We start from the raw sequence: 20916 nt of genomic DNA, 5'->3' as shown, positions 1-20916 counted from the left end.
ACCTCTCTGTATCTCAGTTTTCATATCCGTGAACTGGGAATAACACTATTACTTACCCCAAATGTCTGGGTAGTTTAACGAACATCTGTAAGGGGCTTTGAGATTTTCAGATGGCAAATGCAAAGTAATAGTGTTTCTAAAATGTAAGTGCCCCTTTAAAGTGCTGTCTTACTCGGTCCTAGCTCCAGGATGATGCAGCAAAGGCTCGTACCAGTCTCCAAACCTGCTGCTAGCTCTCATGGAGGATACCGGATATCTATGCTGTTTTTTTGTCTAACGAGGGTAGGAGGGAAATAGCTACGTTATTTATTCGGCAGCCACCACCTCTATTTAATACCCTACGGCATCTTTAACGTGCATCGGTTCCCTCCACCCCACGATTCCTTTTCAGCCGACAGTCGACACAAGGAAGATACATGACGTACCCAGCCGTGCTTTGAGGGGAGTCTAGATATGGTAGTTTGTTGCCTCATCACCTGATGCTGTGGGCAGGCGCGGTGGAGAGTTTGTAAGAACTACAAACCCCACCAAGCAATGCGACTGGTAGTCTGGCTGGTGCAAGCTCTGTTACTTTTGCATGCTTGGAAAGCGGGCTACTAATAGCAGAGGGTTTGGGCGTGTGGTGGTTTGCAGTTCTGAGCTAAATGGCTTTCCCCGGGACAATGTATTAATGCAGAGATTTTTTTTGCTTTTATTTTAATTTTTTCTCCAACCCTAAGCTATTGCAATGGTGGGATTTATTGATAATCTGGTGGCACTGCAAGATCAACTGTGCCTTGCAATTAAGTTCCAAGAATCTGGATGTGGGGGAGACTGCAGAGAACTGAGCATGCACTTGTAACTGTGCCTGTCTCCCGGAATCTCTTGTCGTTGCACCTTTTATTTGTCTGTGTAGATTTTTAATATTTCCACTTTGTAAAAATAAATATATTATTATTTGGAAACGACTACCCGCTAGGAGCATGCATCGGTTTGCAGTGCTTGCCAAGCAAACTGCGGCAAGCCCGGGCTGTAAAGGACCACCCTGCAGGAACGGAAGGAGAGACGTGGCTTTGCGGTGCATTGCCTCGCTGGTGAAGGGAAAACAGCACCAGCAGCGCTTTACGCAGCGTACTCGCCCGGGGAGAGAAGGACTGGTGCGTTGGAACAGCGCTGCCAAGGCCTCTGCGGTGAAAATCAACGAGAAGACGAGCCGGGAGAAAATCCTGACGCTGGAGTCCATGAACCCGCAGGTGAAAGCGGTGGAGTACGCCGTGAGGGGCCCCATTGTCCTGAAAGCTGGCGAGATCGAGAAGGAGCTGCGGAAGGTGAGGCGCCTGGGGCCGGCGGGGGTGAGCGCTCGCGCTGATTCCCAGACCACTTCCCTCCGGCAGCGGGCGATGGGCCGGGCGTTGCTCTCTTGCTGCCGGGGGCCGTGCCGGGCCAGCCCCTGGCCACTCCTCCGCTGCCGCGGCTCCTGAGCGGGGCTGGGGGAACCCTGGAAGGAGTGCACCTTCCTGCACGGTGATAAGCAGCGGCAGAATTAGCAAAAGAAAACGTGGTAAATATCAGATACAGCCTTTGAAGGTGTCAGCGCTTTCTCAAGCCCCCTGCTTCCCCCACGCTTGCTTCTCCTAACGTTTTAGGAAATGGCTTTGTAACCACTTCTAGATAAAAAGGAAAAAGAGGACTTGTGGCACCTTAGAGACTAACAAATTTATTTGAGCCTAAGCTTTCGTGAGCTACAGCTCACTTCATCGGATGCATTTGGTGGTTTTTTTCCCACCAAATGCATCCGATGAAGTGAGCTGTAGCTCACGAAAGCTTAGGCTCAAATAAATTGGTTAGTCTCTAAGGTGCCACAAGTCCTCCTTTTCTTTTTGCGAATACAGACTAACACGGCTGCTGCTCTGAAACACTTCTAGATAAGGCATTGACGAGGTGAAATTGCGGTGAAGTTCTATCTAAATGGACGGGCAGGTTAAAAATTAATACTTAAAACAATTTTCTTACCTTTGTTAGACTCTTACATTAGAACTTAACTTCGTCCCTTGCCACGTTTTGTTTGAAGTTGAGTCAGGGTGCTGCTGAATGAAAGCATGTTTTTGTTATCACCCATTTTTGTTAATGGATTTTGTGGGAAATGTCTTGTCATTTTATGTAACTTCACAATACCTAGGATAATATTGCTCTCATCCTGATTGGTGACATGGGTGCTAGGGCAGAAGAAATAAATAATATCAATACTCCCCCTCCCCCCCCAAATACTCAGTTAACTGTCCTTGTTCTTTTAAAATTTTAATCTAATGTAGTATAGCACTATATGTACAAGAAGTGTTGTTAATAGTTACAAAACTAGCCAGGCCTCTTTGGAGGTGGTAGAGGAAAAAGGCAATAAACAAATGCTCTCTCCAGTAACATTTGTTACTGTCTCCAGCATCATTGAACAGGTCAACTGATATATACACTGTGAAAGTAGTATTTACTTTTATTTTTCTGCCTTGACCCTCTAACTCTCTTTGGTGTAATCCAGTGCCCCTTTGTGCTTACACAAAAAGGTGAGTGATCAGTTTTCCTTATACAGTGGATGCATTTAAAATATTCAGTCTGATTTTAGAGCTACTATATGTTTAAGTGGTGTTCCCAGATTTAAATATCGGGAATATCTCTGAAACATGTATTATCGCTAGAACTGAAAAGATCTTACCCACATCCACTATACCCATCATAGTTTTGAATACTTCAGGTCCCTGCTACTCCCTTCTTTTTTTTTTCAAGCTGAAGTCATTAAGGCTATGTCTACACTACAGCTTATGTCAGCATAATTTGTCACTGTGGGGTGTGAGTAAACCAACTCCATGAGCAACATAAGTAACACCGACAAGTGTTGATGTGGACAGCGCTGTGTCGGTGGGAGAGTTTCAGCTAATGCTGCTCACGAGGGTTGAACTAGTTAAGCCAACCGGAGAGCTCTCCTGTGGGCTTAGAACAGTGGTTCCCCACTGGGGGTTCTCGGGGAGGGAAAAATTCCCTAATGGCGGACAGAGCTGTCCCTAGGGACTCTGGGCAGCACAGGCCCAGCAGTCTGGAGCTCCTGGACTTCCAAGAGCTAAGCAGATCTAATCAAGCATATCTCTCTCACACTGCGGAGATTTCAAATTCAAGACTCCTTATAAGAAATGGAAAGGGAGGTGGATATCTTTTGCTGTTTTTAAAATTAAATAGGCAGCTAGTATTGTTTTTTAAAATTATTATGAAGAACAAGTTAAGCTTTGTTGTAATGTGTGTTCTTTGCCTGGACTGCTCAAGACCTGAATGCTTGTATAGGAGGAACTCTTTATGAGTTGGCTTCTTAAATACCATCATGCTGTTTCACATCTGATACTCCTTGATGAAACATAAGAACCTTGTCTGATAACAGGCTTATTCAAAGTGATACAAGCTACGAAAGTGAGATCTTGGAAGAGTGTTGCCATTTTCATACTGTAATGATAATAATTAATAATAAAGTGTGTAATAAGCATGTCATAAAAACAAATTTTAAATTTCCAAGATCGCTGCTTTTATAATTTATATTGAGGTAAAGGAGAAAATTCCTGGAAATATTCACTTTTAGTAGGGGGTTCGCGAGACTTGACATTTGAGTGAAAGGGGTTCACAGGTTGTTAAAGTTTGGGAATCACTGGCTTAGAGCGACTACATTGGAGAGCTTACAGCAGTGCAGCTTCACCAAGGTAACCTCTCTAGTGTAGCCGTAGCCTCACATTTTCTAAAATGGTCACTGAGGTTGTGTGGCTCCATATTTATGTATTTTATTCATTCATTCATTCATGTATTTTAAATGTGCCCAATGTGAGACCTTGGGCCTGTTTTTTGGAATGTTGAGCACCTACATTTGGGAGTTGTGGATCTTTAGCTTGTCTGAAGACTGGGCCCAGAGTGTTCCAAGTTAGGTACCAAAATCAGTCATTGCTTCTGAAAATTTTGGCCTTGACATCTTGGCCTCAGATTCCTCATCTGTAGAATCCCTACTGATGTTTAAGAAAAAAAAAAAAATTTAGTGATTTAGGCATGATTATTATTAACAGTGTTTGATCAGGAAAGCTGTGGTGTAATGTGGACAGACCTTTATAATCTATAATATATGTAATTCCAAACCTGAGGAAAAGTTATGAGTAGCTCGAAAGCTTATCCTTTCCTTGAGCAGAAGTTGGTCTAATAAAATATATTACTTCTGGTTTTGGTTTGTGGAGGATCTTAGTGAGGGGCCTTGTGAACACTGACTGGCAAATGTGTATGTACTATAGAAGGGCTAAATACAACAAATAATCACAGGTTTTGCCTCTCCACATTATTTGGTTCTCTTTTGTGATAGTTGAGATGATGGATGATTTGGATTCAGAGAGGCTGAGTTTTGCACAACTGATTTTCTGTGTGTAATTCAGTAATGCTAAAAAGAAACTTTTCAAAAGCCCCTTTTAAATGTAAACTCCCTCTTTCAGTCATGTCCTGGAGAGAGCTCTAGGGGAGGTCCTAAAACTATGGTCTTTTTTATTTGTTTGTTTTGTTTTTAATTTCACACCTAAAGTGAAGGGATGATTTCTCTGCCTTTTATGATGTTTGCTCCCTCTGTGCTATCCCTCCCATGCATTACATTTCAAAACATTTCTTGGGGATTGGCCTCTAAAACTCACTTGCAGGATTGTCACCATCACTCTGTCATACAATGGAACTCTGTGCTATCTCTGGTTTTAGGAACAAAATATAAACACTTCCAGCATATTCGATGAGTGTACGTTTCTTTTGCTAACTCTTGTTGTCCCCTACCTTGATTATGGTTGGAAAAAGCCTTTTTATGTAACCTGGAAAACAAATGAATATATTTTCCCAGTTCTTCCATCTTTCTCTCTGTAAACATATGCTTCCATGATACACAAACTACCTGAGAGCCCCTTGTTAACATAAGAAAAAAATCACTGCTAATGGTTTTCATAAAATGTAATTTTCAGCTGTTTGGCTTCTGCTTATGTGGCAGATTTTTTCATGTAAAAGACCAAGCTTTTTCTTTCTCAAAACAGCACAATAGAATATTATCAATGACCATCTGTATTTAGGTCCACATGACTATACATTGCCTGAAGACAAATAAAGCAAACATAGTTTACTGAGCCAACTAGTGGGAAGGGGAAGGAGGAGGATATGTGAGAAAGCTGAGTAAGTGTATCCACAAAGAACGTTGTGATCCACCTAAATATGCAAAAGCAGTTGCAGTCAACACTTTCCTCTCTTCCTGTTGTGCTCAAGTTGGTCACTTCTTTCCTTAACACTGAGAGGCACAATTGTGCACTTTTAACATCTATTTCTTAAACAAACCCCCAGCTAATAGAATGCTGTTCTATACAAGTGATGGGTGGCTTTTTATGAACAGAATGATAAAATCCGAGTACCATAATTTATAGCTGAAATATCTTATGTCATCAGATGCCTACTCTAAGACTATATTTGGCTGCAGTGTCTTCAGTATGTGATTGGATGACTCTCAGTTCTATTTCCTTTTCACAAAAAACACTCTGTGCTCTGGCCTTTTGCAAGTTTAGGGACATGTCTGAGAAGAAGCTTGGCTGATCCCCACTGCAGACAGAAGCGATGCTGATGAGTGGGGAGAAGAAGCTTGGAGGATGTGGCAGATGGAATGTGTTTCCTGTCTCTCTGTGTTGAGAAGGAATGCCAACCCCTTGTCAGTGAGGTTCATACCACCCCAGACACCTCCATATTAATGACAGGTTTTAGAGTAGCAGCCGTGGCACCTTAGAGACTAACAAATTTATTTGAGCATAAGCTTTCGTGAGCTACAGCTCACTTCATCTGATGCATGCAGTGGAAAATACAGTGGGGATATTTTAAATACACAGAGAACATGAAACAATGGGTGTTACCAAACACACTGTAATGAGAGTGATCAGGTAAGGTGACCTATTCTCAGCAGGAGAGGAAAAAAAAAACCTTTTGTAGTGATAATCAAGTTGGGCCATTTCCAGCAGTTGACAAGAACGTCTGAGGAACAGTGGGGGGAAGGAGGGAGGGAATAAACATGGGGAAATAGTTTTACTTTTAATGACCCATCCACTCCCAGCCTTTATTCAGGCCTCAGTTAATTGTATCCAGTTTGCAAATTAATTACAATTCAGCAGTCTCCTGTTGGAGTCTGTTTTTGAAGTTGTTTTGTTGAAGAATTGCAACTTTTAGGTTTGTAATCGAGTGACCAAAGAGATTGAAGTGTTCTCCAACTGGTTTTTGAATGTTATAATTCCTGATGTCTGATTTGTGTCCATTTATTCTTTTACGTAGAGACTGTCCGGTTTTGCCAATGTACATGGCAGAGGGGCATTGCTGGCACATATCACATTGGTAGATGTGCAGGTGAACGAGCCTCTGATAGTGTGGCTGATGTGATTAGGCCTTGTGATGGTGTCCCCTGAATAGACATGTGGACACGGTTGGCAACGGGCTTTGTTGCAAGGATAGGTTCCTGGGTTAGTGATTTTGTTGTGTGGTTGCTGGTGAGTATTTGCTTCAGGTTGGGGGACTGTCTGTAAGCAAGGACTGGCCTGTCTCCCAAGATCTGTGAGAGTGATGGGTCGTCCTTCAGGATAAGTTGTAGATCCTTGATGATATGCTGGAGAGGTTTTAGGTGGGGGCTGAAGGTGATGGCTAGTGGCGTTCTGTTATTTTCTTTGTTGGGCCTTTCCTGTAGTAGATAACTTCTGGATACTCTTCTGGCTCTGTCAACCAGTCCTATTAATGACTGCTGCTCATTCTTAGGAAGTGCATGTCTTCAAAGTTGCCTTTTTCCCCTCCCCATCTTTTTTTTTGCATAAAAGGTTGAAACTTTCTGTCTAGTATAAACTATGCCATAGTTATTAAGAAGTGACCAACAGTCTCATTAATTTTTTTCAGTCCAATTACATTTCATATTGGCATGTCAAGCTGAACACATTACGAAAGTATTAAATAAAAAGCCTCTCCCACATGCAGTCTGTCCTGGATAGGTGTCCACTGCGTTTTGGGAGATTTAGCCTGTGATTTAGTCTTCATCATTTTATTGTACTTTTCTGACAGGGTGGCCAGTAGTGTCCTATTCACTTTGCAGTATCATTCTTTCATTTCAAGGTTATACACAGTTTTTCCTCCTCACTTCTTCACTGAAGAGGTTTTGATTATTTTTGATAATTTAAGGAAATGTTTTTTCTTGAATTCCCTCCTATTTTGGATATTGGAGTTCGCTTATTTTTTTAAAATTTCTCTTGCAATGTAATGTATGTAGGTGTAATCCTGAAGACCAATTTGAAATTTCAACTAGAATAGAATAAGATTGCTTGCTTAGTTGTGCAGCTGGAGCACATTGTATGTGAACTGCATGGATTTCACTGGATTCTAGCTTACACCAATGTGAAAAAAATCAAGTTTTTAATCTGTAGAAAATGGGCTGGCTGAAATGTTAATTTGTTTTTTGACTAAATGAAAATATATACTTTTTTTGCAAAAAGTGTCAGCTTTCTGCAAAAGATTTTTACTTTTGTTGAAAAACCAAACACCCCCAAAACTTTGGCTGAAAACTGATTTTTTTTTTTTAATTGGGAGATGCCACCAGTTTTCTATGGTCTGGGCTCCCCAGCTGGGCTGTGTCTCCCATGATGCACCATGGCAGCTTAGCAAGCAGGAGAAGACTGTGTTGCATCGGGAAATGTCGTCCAGCCAGGAGGATTGGGTCATAGAGAAGAAATGGGCCATGAGGCACATGAACTGTAGCTCTCATGAGACATTGCAGTGGCATTTTCAAATAGAAATTTTTCAGATTTTGACCAAAATTTTCTGCAGGAAAAACTTCACTTTCTGACCAACGGCAAGATAAAATTTCCATGCCTTGGGTCACGGCTACCATGTAGACCCTTTCCCTATTTGAGCACCATTGTGATGGTGAGAGTAACTCTGCTACTTCTGGTAGTAGTCCCTGTGGTAGGAGTAGGTTTAAATTTCAGAAGGGCTTGAGGCAGTGTGCTTTCAGGGGAGGGCCTTCAATATCTACAATTTGCTTCTCCCAACTGCTAGAAATTGCTGACTTTCGAGGCCTGGTGCAAAGTTCATCTCCTCACTTTGACTTTTTCCAAGGAGAAGACTAAGCAGCACATGGTGGTGGTATAGTGATTGGAAGAGGCAGGGTAGGGGGATTCTGTTTTGTTGACCCTTTTTAGTGCTGATTTGGAAATGGATTTTTTAAATAAGATATATGATGGTCATATTTTTAAATTAAAAATTAAACAGAATATATTGAGGAGCAAAATATTTGTTGTAGAAATGCATGCTCATTGTTGACCTCTCCTATTTTTCAAATCAACACATTCTTGGAATGGAATTTTCTTTGATCGATTGTTACACAAGTTAATTTAATACAAATCACCTTTGTATTCTGAGGGATTGAGCTCAAAATACTCCCAGTGCTGAGATAGTTTCATCACTGCCACCATCCCAGAACTCTTATTTGCAATATATGTAGGAAGCATTTTCGGACCAGGGTGAGTAAAGTTCATCCCATTGAACTCCACAATAGGGTCTGCAGTCACTCACCTTTAAGGAGACAGCAGTGTCCCATCTTATTCTAAGCACCCAATGCAATGTACTCCATTTTAATGCTGTTTTATTGCCGCCTCCCAGCAATTACCAGTGTGTGTCCCCCAGCCTCAAATACATTCCCCCTAGTTTAGACAAAGTTTCAGTGCCCCTCTGTAAACCTTTAATATTCATTAAAAATGTTATTTCAGTTCAGGAATTAAGTACCAACTTCCCTCCCCTGCTCATGTCATCCATTGATTCTTTCTCATGAATTCACCATCTTGCTATTTGTTTAAACCCCAACTTTTCTCTTATTCTAGCTACTGAAATGTGAGGTATTGTACCTAAGCCTATGTACATTGGTTTTCAGAATGAGGGGATGGGATTTCTACTGCTAACCCAACATCACTGGTGTTCTGTTAATTGTGCGAAAGCAGTAACATTTTAGTGTCTAATCAATTAAAAACATTTCAAGTCATAATCTCTTGAGTCCACAGAACATGTTCCTTTTGATTTATAATTTTGAAGAGTGATTATGAAAAAACTCCAGGTTTCATCTCTATTGTGCCTTAATTGTAATGTATCAAATGGGCTGAAGAAAATATATTCTCTCTTTTTAATGACTGAATAGACATCACTTGCAACCTTTCTTCTTCCTTCCTCCCATTCCCAAATCATGCTTGATCAACAACAAAGCTTTGGGATGGGGACTACATGGCTCAAGAGATTGGTAATGGGTCCTAAAGCTTTTCACCTGTGGGATGCTGGTTTGGGTTGGTAGTGACTGTAACTGGCTACCTTCTGATAGCTGCTCATTGGCTAATATGATATAAGAGGGATTGAGCAAGTCCATATCCCAGTAAACGTGTCATCGTCACAAAAAACACCAACCTCTTTGACACTAACTGGTAGGCCAGGGGTGGGGAAACTCTCGCCAGCATTATGCATCTGGCCTGCAGATTCATTTTGTCCGGCCCGCAGCAAGTCTCCATGCTGCAAGCCTGAAGCCTCGGTGCCCCCCACGCCCCCCGCCGCCAAGCTGGAGCCGCAATCGCCGGCTCGCCAGCATGTCTCTGAAGCCCCTAGGTGGAGGGGCGATCAGGGAAGCTCCATGTGCCGCCCCCACTGCCAGCTACGCAGCTCCCATTACCCAGGAACCGCGGCCAGTGGGAGCTGTGGGGGTGGCGCACGTGGGCAGTGTGCACCATGCAGAGCCGCCTGGCCCCTCCGCCTAGCAGCCGGACACTTCCTGCCTTAGCCCCACTGCACCACTGACTGGGAGCTGCCTGAGGTAAGCACTGCCCAGCTGGAGCCCGCACCCCAAACTCCCTCCTGCAGATCTGAACCCTCTCTCGCATCCTAACTCCCTCCCAGAGCCCGCACTCCCTCCTGCACGCCAACCCCCTGCTATAGCCCTGAGCCCGCTCCTGCACTTCAAACTCCTTGGCCCCAGCCCGGAGCCCCCTCCTGCACCCCAAAACCCTCATCCAGAGCCCTCACCCCCGGCCGGAGCCTTCAGCCCCTCCCTTACCCCAACTCCCTGCCCCAGCCCGGAGCCCCTTCCCCACACCCTGAACTCCTCATTTCTGGCCCCACCCCAGAGCCTAAGGGGAAGCCCTGACCCACCCATGGGGCTGGAGCTAGAAGCACCTGCTTGCCCTGCTGGAGGGGGAAGCCCCAAGCCTCTGCCTCCGCACTTCCCTGTGAGTCTGTGTGTGGCTCCCGACTGATTTTTATTTTTTCTGTGGGTCAGTGGCCCCTGGTAGAAAAAAGGTTCCCCACCCCTGTGGTAGGTAAAGAACTGAGTGGGCCTAGAGATTGAAGTATGTTTATATGTTTATATGGGGTAAGATCTACAGCTCAGAATTGAAACGTACAATCTGACAATAGTATCTTCCAAACTGAAACTGTCAAATTAAGTCACACGTTGTATACAAATGATTCTTTATTCAGTTGTCAGTAACAACTTATATTGGTTTAAGTGAAAAAATTTATATTCATTTTACGGTTCACTATTTAAGCCATTGGTTTACTTTCTGCACTTAACTCTGTTTGGACAATGGCAGTAATGAAATCATTTTGACTTTAATAGTCCTAATTTCAGGTTTCATATGCTGTAATGTTTGGGTTAAAAGTACTGGTATGAATGTTTGTTTGGTAACTCTTTTTTTTTTTTTTTTTTTTTTTTTTAAACCCCTTTTGAGGTTTTTAAATTGCACGGAAACATCTCTTCTGACTTACTAGTCTAATTTAAGGCTAAATGTGGATTGACAGTGTCCTGGAGCTGTGGAAAGGTACAACAACAAACAGTTTAGACACTGACATGCAGATATATGATTTGACAATCAGGAAAAACCACAAAGAAATGATTTATTGATCACGCTCAAACACAGGATGGCTAATTTAATATGAAGATTGATGTTTAGCCCAATATGTCCTGAGCAGGGGCAGAAAGCGATGGAGAAACCTCTCCTGGAGATAACTGTTGACCTCATCAAGGCAGTCAGAACTGTTCTTCCTCATTTGCCTGCACATGTTATGTAAAAGGAGGATACAGTAGTGCAGTGGTCTCCAACCTCATTACGCCCAAGATCACTTTCTGAATTTAAAGGCAGTCCAGGATCTACCCAGCTCACTCCATCTCCCCCCTGCCCCGTTACTCGGTCTCCCCCATTGTCACTCACTTTCACCGGGCTGGGACAGGGATTGGGGTGCAAGAGGGGATTTGGGGTGCTGGTTCTGGGAAGGGGGTCAAGGCTGGGGCGGGGGTTTAGGGTGCAAGAGGGGGTGAAGGGTGCAAGCTCTGGGAGGGTATTTGGGTGCAGGAGGGGGCTCCGGGCTGGGGCAGAGCATTGGGAGCCAGGAGGGCGTTTGGGGTACTGGCTCTGGGAGAGGATCAGGGCTGGGGATTGGGGTGCAGCCTCCCACTGGCCAGCACTTAACTTGCTCGGTGGTGCAGCGAGGCTTAGGCAGGCTCCCTGCCTGCCCTGGCCCCATGCCACTCCTGGAAGGGGCAACGCACTCCTGCAGTCCCTGCGGGGGCAGGGTGCACATGGCTCTGCACACTGTCCTTTGCAGACACCACCCCCAAAGCTCCCATTGGACACAGTTCCTCGTTCCCAGCCTGCGGGGGCAGTGCTTGCAGGCAGGAGCAGTGTGCGGAAACCCCTGCTCCTCCCCACTCCCGGGGCTGTGCGGACATGCTATCCGCTTCAGAGAGCGGTGTGGGGCTGTGGAAGGCAGGGAGTTGTCTGGGAGAGTCTTGCAGTTGTCTGGGAGAGTCCCCAGGATTGACCAGTCGATCAAGATTGATGAGTTGTTGACCACTGGAGTAGTGAAATCTTGCTTTCTGTAACATTGGTGGAAACTGATGCAGATTAGGATGAGAAAGTTGAATCGTTTTATGATTTTGGCAAACATTACTTTTTTGATGTTTTTCTGCATAAAATTACGTTGTGAATAAAGAGAATGTTATGTGATATGCAGTTAGTTTTAAAATTTGTACAGAGAACTTATTTCCGCTGCTTTGATAGTTAAATGGAAAAACATTCTTCAGAAGAACATGCAACTTTTAAAAAAAATTCCCCAAACTTCTAATTTATTTTTCAAGGGTAATTACAACATGCCCTGATAAACACTGCTATATATGTTCAGCAGAATGCAATCCACAAGACACACTAATTCAGTCTTCTTGTGAAATGTAATGGCAAAATCTTTTCCAAGTTATTCCACTATAATTTAGGAGTTTCTTTAATGGAAGGCCTAATCACATGTACTGAGTATTATATAATTCCTTTATTTAAAAAATGTTATAATTAAATCTTACATTTTTTTTTTTTTTATTTTCATAGATACTCCTCTGACTGGAATTTTGCTGGTACATTTAAATAAAAATAATCATCTTTTGCAACATACTCCTGTTGTTTGTAGTGTAGCCACTGGCTTTTAGTACCACCAATTACCTCATCCTACTCCACGGGACATTAAAGCTCATCACGGCTATTTCAAGTCAGAATCCTGATTCCTCATTCTCTTTCCCCATCAATTACAGTTTTTGTCAGCTTGAATTACACATGCATAACACACACTCAAAGCCGTGCTCTGTGGTAAGCAGGTCAGGTTTTTTTGTTTTTGAGAGCTGGTTTAATAACAGAAGATTAGAATGCTAATTCAGGCCTTGAAGTTCCTATTAGGTAGGTGCCCGAGGGTGCTGCTTTTTAGGTCTTTTTTTTTTTTTTTTTTTTTAAATACTTGGCCTCTGGGGTACCCAGCTCAATTGTGATGAAAATTTTGTGTCTTCTCTTCCCATTAGTTATGTAACCTTCTCTTATTTGTGCAATCCACAGCATGGACAGGCCTGGTTTATGTAAGGAATTAAAAAAAAAAAAACGTTCTCTAATGTGACACAGCTAGAGAGCTGAGACCTGTGAGAGGAGCGAGGAAGAGATAGTGATGAAGATGAAACAATGAGAGAGACGAGAATGGGCAAAGACTGAAAATAAGAAGCATTTGCTGATCTGGCTTCTTAAAGGGATAGTGGGGATTTCAATAAAAGGAGGAGCGCTGTAGCTGTAGAAGAGGCAAACTGAACCTATTCCAAAGGAGAGAACCCACAGACAGGGGAAAAGGAGTGTTAATGGGGATGATGGAACCTTTTGTTTCCAGGTTGCCTGATGAAATCCAGCCCAAGAATGTAGCAACTGAAAGTTATTGCCTATCATAACTTCAGTCCTGTTCCAGTCAAAACTCACCATCCCTGCAATTATCCCTCTTGTTGACAATCTCAGCAGAAGGGCTAAAGAGCAAGTCTTTCATCCCCAGATTTGAGGTGAAGCACTTGGACGCTTGCACAACAGTTTATTGTGTTCACTGGTTCTTAATCTCCCTTTCACCCGCCTCTTCTCCCCCTCCCCCAAAAGACCTCTTCAGTATACAGAGCTGTCTATGCAGCTTCTATTTCAAGACGTAGACTTGCACAACTTCTGGCCGTTTCTTCATTTAAAAAAAAGGGGGGGGGACCTTGAAGGAGAAATGGAAAAAATTACAGTTGTGTTATGCATAAATTTATTCCTGTTTCCTACATTCCTCTGAAAGGTTTCCACAGCTGTGTTAACTCCAGAATGAGGAAAGGTGAGGGCATGTGTGGCAGACGGGGTTCCAAGGAATTGATGTTTTTTGTTGGTTAACTAACTAGGGCTCTCTCTTACTGCTAAAGAAAGGGAGGTTTTTACTATGGGATAACTAATGTGAATTAGCCATCCAACTGTAAAATCACAGTGGAGACAAGGCACTGTAGTTTTACCATGAAGTAAGTTAGGCGAGGTCAGTCATCGTCAGGGGAGGGTATAGTGTTGACCTTGCCTAGCTACCTCATGGTAAAAACTTCAGGTATCTTGTCTCTACTGGGATTTTACAGTGAGATACTTCTTCTTCTTTTAAAAAACCACAAACCAACTCCCCCATAAACTTTTTGGCAGGGAAGTTATAGTCTAGATTTAAGGAGCAGATAATATATTTACTTTTCTGAGATTCAGACCCTAACTGTTATGAGGTTGGCTAGACCTCATTAAACTAATCTCTTCCCCTCCCTGCTGTGGCAGTCTAACCTGGGAGCCCCGCCTTATGTGAGGAAAGGCTAGTCTCTTGCACTTCACTAAATGAAGAAGTGGCTTCTGTATGCCTCCTTTTTTTTTTTTTTTTTTTTTTTTTTTAAACCAAGGAATGCTGTAGCATTCATGGATGAAAAGTGAGAAGATGGAGGGGTTTCTAGCTGCATGGCTTGTTTGTGTTGGTCATTTATCTTGTTTGTCGAGATGTTTCTGTTCCAGTTTTGTTAATATATGGCTGGGGAATTGTCATGTGGTCCCTTTGAAATGTGTTTTACAGTTCAGAACAAGCATAATGTAGTGTCTTATTCTAAGGCAAAATTCCACCTCTTACACAGTGAACCAAATCCAGCCTCATTGTAAGCAAGAGCAACTGCCATTACTGTCAATAGGAATTTTGGCTACGTTTTCCAGAGCTGATTTTGGTCATTTCTTTGAGCCTTTTTATTGTAATTTTAAACTTAAAATCAAATGAAGATGGTCTTTGTTCTCCGTGGACCTCCAGCTTATTTGAAGAAAGTAACATATTACCAATCCATTATTTTATTAGTCAGAAATGATACTTGATGCTGAGGAGCAGGAATGGATGTAATCCAGATTCAGTAAAACTGCTGAACCCTAAAAATCAGATTTTGAATGATGAAGGATCTGTAATTCATTCCAAGCACTTCTCCTGTCAGCATTAAACCCAGAAGGCTCTGTCTTGACAAGCAAAAAGGGTGAGTCTTTTAAATTGTGTTGGCTTAAAATTTTGAAAAACGTATTCTTTGAGTCTATTGAATCAGGATAAGGTAAGACCTTCAGCTGCATCTTGCCTCTCTACCTGCTCCATTTCAAAGGAAGCTTGAATATTATCGTTTTCCTGTCTCTGAATGGCATCATCTGCAGGCACAGAAATTGACTAAGATCTTAAGAATTCACATGCCCATGGGGACCATTATTACTTTCATCACATCTAGTCTCTATGGTAATACCCTCTGACTTCTTGATAAAGAAATGTAACCGTAACAGTCCTGTTCATAACACTTGATGTAGACAAAAGAAGACAGTCGCATTGCCTGGTCCTACAAACCAGTGCACTTAAAGCTTTATTTTCTATTCTTTTTTTTTCCTTTTAAAGAGAGCTCTGATTACAAGCTAGTGTTCAAGTGCTTTCCTTCTATTCTCATAATGGATTCAATTCCTCATAGGAGAAGTATGGCTAGAAAAAGTAGCCAGCTGTTTAGATTTTACAGATGAAGCATTTTACATGCTAGTGTTTTTACTATTAACATTTACATTAGTTAACACTTAAAATCTCCAATCCTAGTATCTGTGCAAACACATAATATATATAGTATGACATATTTTCTAGCCATAGAGCTTTCAGTCTAATGAGACAAGACACAAACGTTAATTAGGCAGACAGTGCATAAACAAATAGTCAAAAGAACTAAACTTGTTTACATTTTTTCCCTGTTTTTTATTTTCCTCAAGTCATCCTGCTTCTCCCTTCCTTCCTTCTCTCCTATTTGGGTACCCCAGCCAACCTGCTCCACCACTGATGACCCCAAATGCGCTCCTTTCATCCTGCCCACCTCACAGATGTAGTTTCAGGTCCAGTCTGGAGAGGAAGAAGGGGGTGGGAAATAAGTTACAGAATGGCCAGAAATGTATAAAGGCCTTGTTGTGGAGGATTTCTAGGGTAGATAGAGGCATTATGGTCTCCATTGCATCATCTGTTGACATTTCCTAACTAGCTTCTCTTTCCCCTTGGTCCGCCAGCAGGTTCTATAACTATTCTTTTACCTGAGATGATAATATGGGGCAGGTGTCTAAGACTTCTGTTGCTTTTGGGCAGGGTGAATAATGCATGTGATTATGTGCAATTTAAGATTTTTATCTTGCCACAAAACTGTTCCGGTGTGTTGGACTGCTTGTCTCTCTGGTCATTTGCAAACAAAACTGTCATAGAATCAAAACTCTCTGAAGCCAAAGGCTCAGTCTACAGTGGGGCATTCAGCTGAGTTATAACACTGCTTTTATGAGACCTGTTTAAAGTTGGCTGTGGCTGAGCTGGGTTTAGATTATGACCTCATGCTTCACTGCTTATTCAGACAAAACTGTTAGAGTAAGAAGTGTGTGGTTGGGCTCATGATTGAGCTGGCTAGTGTGGACAGGGGCCTGATGGATGTGAAGTCCATTTTAAAAGTGTATTGTAGCCTTGGTATCTACCAAGGCCACCATTTAAACTAGATTTCACCATAGTTTAACCCTGTCAACAAAAGCTGGATCAAACTTTATCTAAAACCCAGTTGGGCAATAATAGAATCTAGCAACTAACTATTGCTAAATTCTGTTTGTTTCCTAGTTCAGGAAAGGTCCTCTTTAACTTCTAGGCATTGTTGGCAGCATAGTTCTTTAAACTTGGGTCAATACCTGTGTAGACTAGGCCTAACAATACTTATAAAATATTTCTAAACTCTTCCTAAACTGGTATATAATGACTTCAAATGTGTGCTTTAAAATATATTTCTTTTACTAGAGTTTGTTACTCATTATGCAAGTGTAACACTATGGAGGTTCACCCAAACCAGTAAGAGGTTGTGTCACCACCTGCTGTGGGACCCAGAGTCCTTGTGTGCTTGCAGCATTGGCTCAGAGCCCTGATACCATGCTCACAGCACAATGGCCTCAACCTGGCTTCCACCAGCCTGATTACTCCTTAGGGTGAGACCAACCGCCTTTCCAGTCTTGATCTCCCCAAAACCATCTCCCCTGTAGTGTCCAGTATCTCTTACTGGACTCTCACAGAAGTTAACTTTACTGCCTCCACAGAGACAGATCACACAGCCTGTTAATTTAGCTGAGGACTTCGTCTTTCAGTTTGATACACAGAACTGAGATGATTTTGTAATAAAACAAGAATATGTTTATTAACAAAGAACAGATATTTATGTGATAAGCAGATATTTTCCATGATAAAAAACCCCCAAATTCTCCAATAGAAAAACACAAAAATCTGTGTTTTTCTGCGATTAAAATAAAACACTGAACTTTAGTGACCCTAGCCACAATATATATAGGTATCAGTAGAACAAAATGTTTTATTGTTACATTTACAATTTTTAAGCAAGTTCGAACCCTACCATCAATGTGAAAGTTGTCCTTGCCAAACTCAGTGACATGGTCTTACGGGGTGATTTTTTTTTTTTAACGTTTTCAGCATCTTTTCATAACTTCAATTACAACAGTAATGGAGACTGAAGTGAAAAATGAGTTGCATTAAAACACGAATCCCTGTACGCCATTGAATAACCACTGTACGCCAGAGGTGGTTTATTGCAGTATGTTTAGCTATGTAAATTTAAAGCGCAATCAAAAATCGAACACGAGGGGGAGGTAGCGCCCATTGTATAAGTTACACTGGAACTTTCAATAAAATTTAGTTAATATATTTTTTTCACAAAATGTAAAAACCTAAAGATTCTCTGTAAAAATGCAAATTCCTTGTTTTTCCATCGCAAATGAATTTCTAGGATCCCTGGTGATAAGTAAGAATAAAAGACATAGATATGGTTAAAAGTAAAACAAAAGAAAACATGCTTTCTAGTGACTAAAACTTAACTTCATCACGTTGCAATCTTTGTCTAAACAGGTTTCTCAGTTCCAGATACTCTTGGTTTTCAGGCCAAGAGGATCCACTTTTCATTAGCTCAATGGGAAATACTTTGTCCCCTAGACCAGTGGTTCCCAAACTTTGACAACCTGTGAACCCCTTTCGCTAAAATGTCAAGTCTCACAAACCCCCTCCTAAAAATGAATATTTCCAGGGATTTTCTCCTTTACCTCAGTATAAATTATAAAAGCAGTGATCTTGGAAATATAAATTTTGTTTTTATGACATGCTTATTACACACTATTTATTTATTATTTATCATTACAGTATTTTTATTACATTATGAAAATGGCAACACTCTTCCAAGACTTCACTTTCGTAGCTTGTATCACTTTGAATAAGCCTGTTATCAGACAAGGCTCCTATGTTTCATCAAGGAGTATCAGATCTGAAACAGCATTACGGTATTTAAGAAACCAACTCATAAAGAGTTCCTCCTACACAAGCATTCAGGTCTTGAGCAGTCCAGGCAAAGAATGCACTTTACAACAATGCTTAAACTTGTTCTTCATAATAATTTTAAAAACAATACTAGCTGCCTATTTAATTTTAAAAACAGCAAAAGATATCCACCTCCCTTTCAATTTCTTATAAGGAGTCTTAAAGTTTAAATCTCCTCAGTGTCATAGATATGCTTGCTTTGGTCTGCTTAGCTCTTGAAAGTCCAGGGCTGCTGGCCCTGTGCTCCCTAGGGACAGCTCTGTCCGCCATTAGGGAATTTTTTCCTGAGAGCCCCAGTAACGTTTCACGAACCCCCATTTGGGAACCACTGCCCTAGACGATAGATGGCTCTTTGCCTTTGTTTATACTTCCTGAAGTCTACTGTCTCCGTTTCAAGAGCCAGGAAGTTTTTCTAGGGATGCAGGCTCCATCTTCAATCGTGATTATTAAAATGGTTTTTCCTGCTCGTTTAGCTCTATGACTTTGTTTGCCTTCTATGCAAATGTATCTTTCATTGTCCTCTGAGGTATTACCTGGCTCAGTTTACATTGTAGACACAGGAAAAGAGGCAAAATAACATTCCTTTGTCTACGACAGGCAGGGCTTATGCATTGCTTGCAGAGTATCTTTTAAAAAATTTTCAGCATACATTTATAATTCTTTATACATCACTTGTGCATACATTTCGTGATGATACTAATGACCTTCATGTTACTGGTTTGCTTATGATACCTTATGCAACACCTTTTATGACAATAAGGTGTTGATTCAATGAATGTGTCCAGCCTAATGGGAGTTGTGGTACTGTGTGCCCTCTGCCAGTTGGTATTGAAGGGCAACTAGGGTCACAGCAGGTTAGGGACATCTTTCCTTAACTAAGCACAACCACTGTTCTAGCTTAATAATAATAACAACAATTAATAAACAATAATAATTATTAGTATTAGCGGGGAAAGAGGGAAAACTTTTCCAAGGACATCAAAGTGCACCTTTTTTCTTCGAGTCGGTGCCCAGAACTACACACACATATAATTCAAATCCATCTTTTGTATCGCAAATGTGTGGGTAAAACTAGAGGCCATGCTTTGAAAATGTGTCCTGTTTTTCTTTTGTAAGGTGCTGTGAGATCTGTTGATGAAAAATGCAGTGAAAAAGTTAGCTATTACTAATTATTGTTATTATATTATAAGAAATAAATAAGCTATACCAGTTAAGTGGTAAAATAAATGGTAGAAAAACTTGATGTACTTTAGAACTAACAGTGCATTGTGAATTGCCTCACTTCAGGGAATCAAAAAGCCTTTTACTGAGGTCATTAAGGCCAACATTGGTGATGCACATGCAATGGGACAACAGCCTATCACTTTCCTTCGTCAGGTAATAATTTTATAAAATAATATTATTTCTAATTCTGTTTCCTCTATAGGATATCACAAAATTTCAGACACCGTGATTTGCTAGAAAAATTTCTTGTAACTAGACATTTGATTCCCCCAGTATGACTATAACGCACACCTACGCAATTGTTTTTTCACTGTGTTACCAGTTATGCTTTTATAGCCTATGCATGTTGCATGCTTAATTGTCTGATACTTGTGTGAATGGACGTTACTTCCATACATACAAGGGATGTGACACATGGAGCTACCAGTTCAGCTTTTCCCATAGTACCTCTACCATCAAAACTCCAATAGTTTGCCTTCTAGTAGTCCCCACTGTGGCCCTCTTTTGCATGTATTCTCTCTCTTTTATGCCTCTGAAATGTCCACCTCCTGGCCCTTTGCTCACATCCTCTTCCAGCAAACCAGTTATTGGTAATATAGGTAAGGAAAAAATAGACTGTTTTTAATCCAACAGAGTCCTTTTTAGGGCCTGACTTTTCAAAGGTGTGTACAAACAGTTGTGCACACTCAATTGCATGTGCTTGATTTGTGTGTTCAAATACCACTTCTGAGCCTGCTGACCAAGTATTTGCATATGCATGTGGGGAGTTAAATGCATAGCAGACCTCTGTTCACAAATAGTCAATCTGAGTGTGCACAAGAGGTATTTGCATGCATAAATTGGGTTGCAGGCATCTTTTAAGGACCTTAATATCTTAACATCTCTGGGCTAGTTTTGAAGAATGTGTTTAGCATCCAGGCATGAGTTCTATTGTGGAAACTATGCCAAAGCAAGAACAACTAAAGACTTGTAGCTACAAGTACATTTTCAATGGATGTCTTGTGCAATTATGCATGTAAAATCTTCAAATTGCATTTTATTTATTAATATTATGGCATCACTCAAAGGTCCCAATCAGGATTGGGGCCACATAGTACTGGGCATTGTACAAACACAGATGATAAAAACAGTGCAGCTCACCATGTGATATACATACATGCAGTGGGGCCCCAATCTCAATGAACTGTAATACAAATAAGGAAAAAGGAATTTGCTGCTCTTAGCATTATTAAGTAGGTTCCAAACTCCGATGACAAATATGTACACTTTTTATGTTTTTTGGGAGTGGGGGGATATTTATTTTTCATTGGTTTGAGACCTAATCTATTGATATCCTTCACTTCAAAGGAGCTAACTTTCATATTAACAGCTTAAAAATAACCAGTGGCATTGAGCAAC

The 20916-nt window shown here is 41.4% G+C and overlaps 1 protein-coding gene across 5 annotated transcripts in view; it reads left to right on the top strand.

Moving 5' to 3' along the window:
* Nucleotides 1-289: 289 nt before the first annotated feature.
* Nucleotides 290-20916, top strand: part of GPT2 (glutamic--pyruvic transaminase 2) — a 45021-nt gene continuing 24394 nt past the window's right edge. Inside the window, exons 1-3 of one of the 5 annotated variants that reach the window (XM_043494814.1) lie at nucleotides 1170-1307; nucleotides 5058-5193; nucleotides 19582-19671. In XM_043494814.1, coding sequence (XP_043350749.1) covers nucleotides 19639-19671 — 33 coding nt within the window. In that variant the 5' untranslated portion in view covers nucleotides 1170-1307; nucleotides 5058-5193; nucleotides 19582-19638. Of the gene's footprint in view, nucleotides 1308-1455; nucleotides 1541-2512; nucleotides 2538-5057; nucleotides 5194-19581; nucleotides 19672-20916 lie in introns of those variants that run through there. The other 4 variants (XM_038368602.2, XR_006275023.1, XM_038368604.2 and 1 more) reach the window with 4 other exon arrangements.

The sequence above is a fragment of the Dermochelys coriacea genome, chromosome 12, assembly GCF_009764565.3.
Source record: "Dermochelys coriacea isolate rDerCor1 chromosome 12, rDerCor1.pri.v4, whole genome shotgun sequence".
NCBI lineage: Eukaryota > Metazoa > Chordata > Testudines > Dermochelyidae > Dermochelys > Dermochelys coriacea.
The sequence above is the reverse complement of the archived record's forward strand: the minus strand, read 5'-3'. Positions and strand labels throughout refer to the sequence as shown.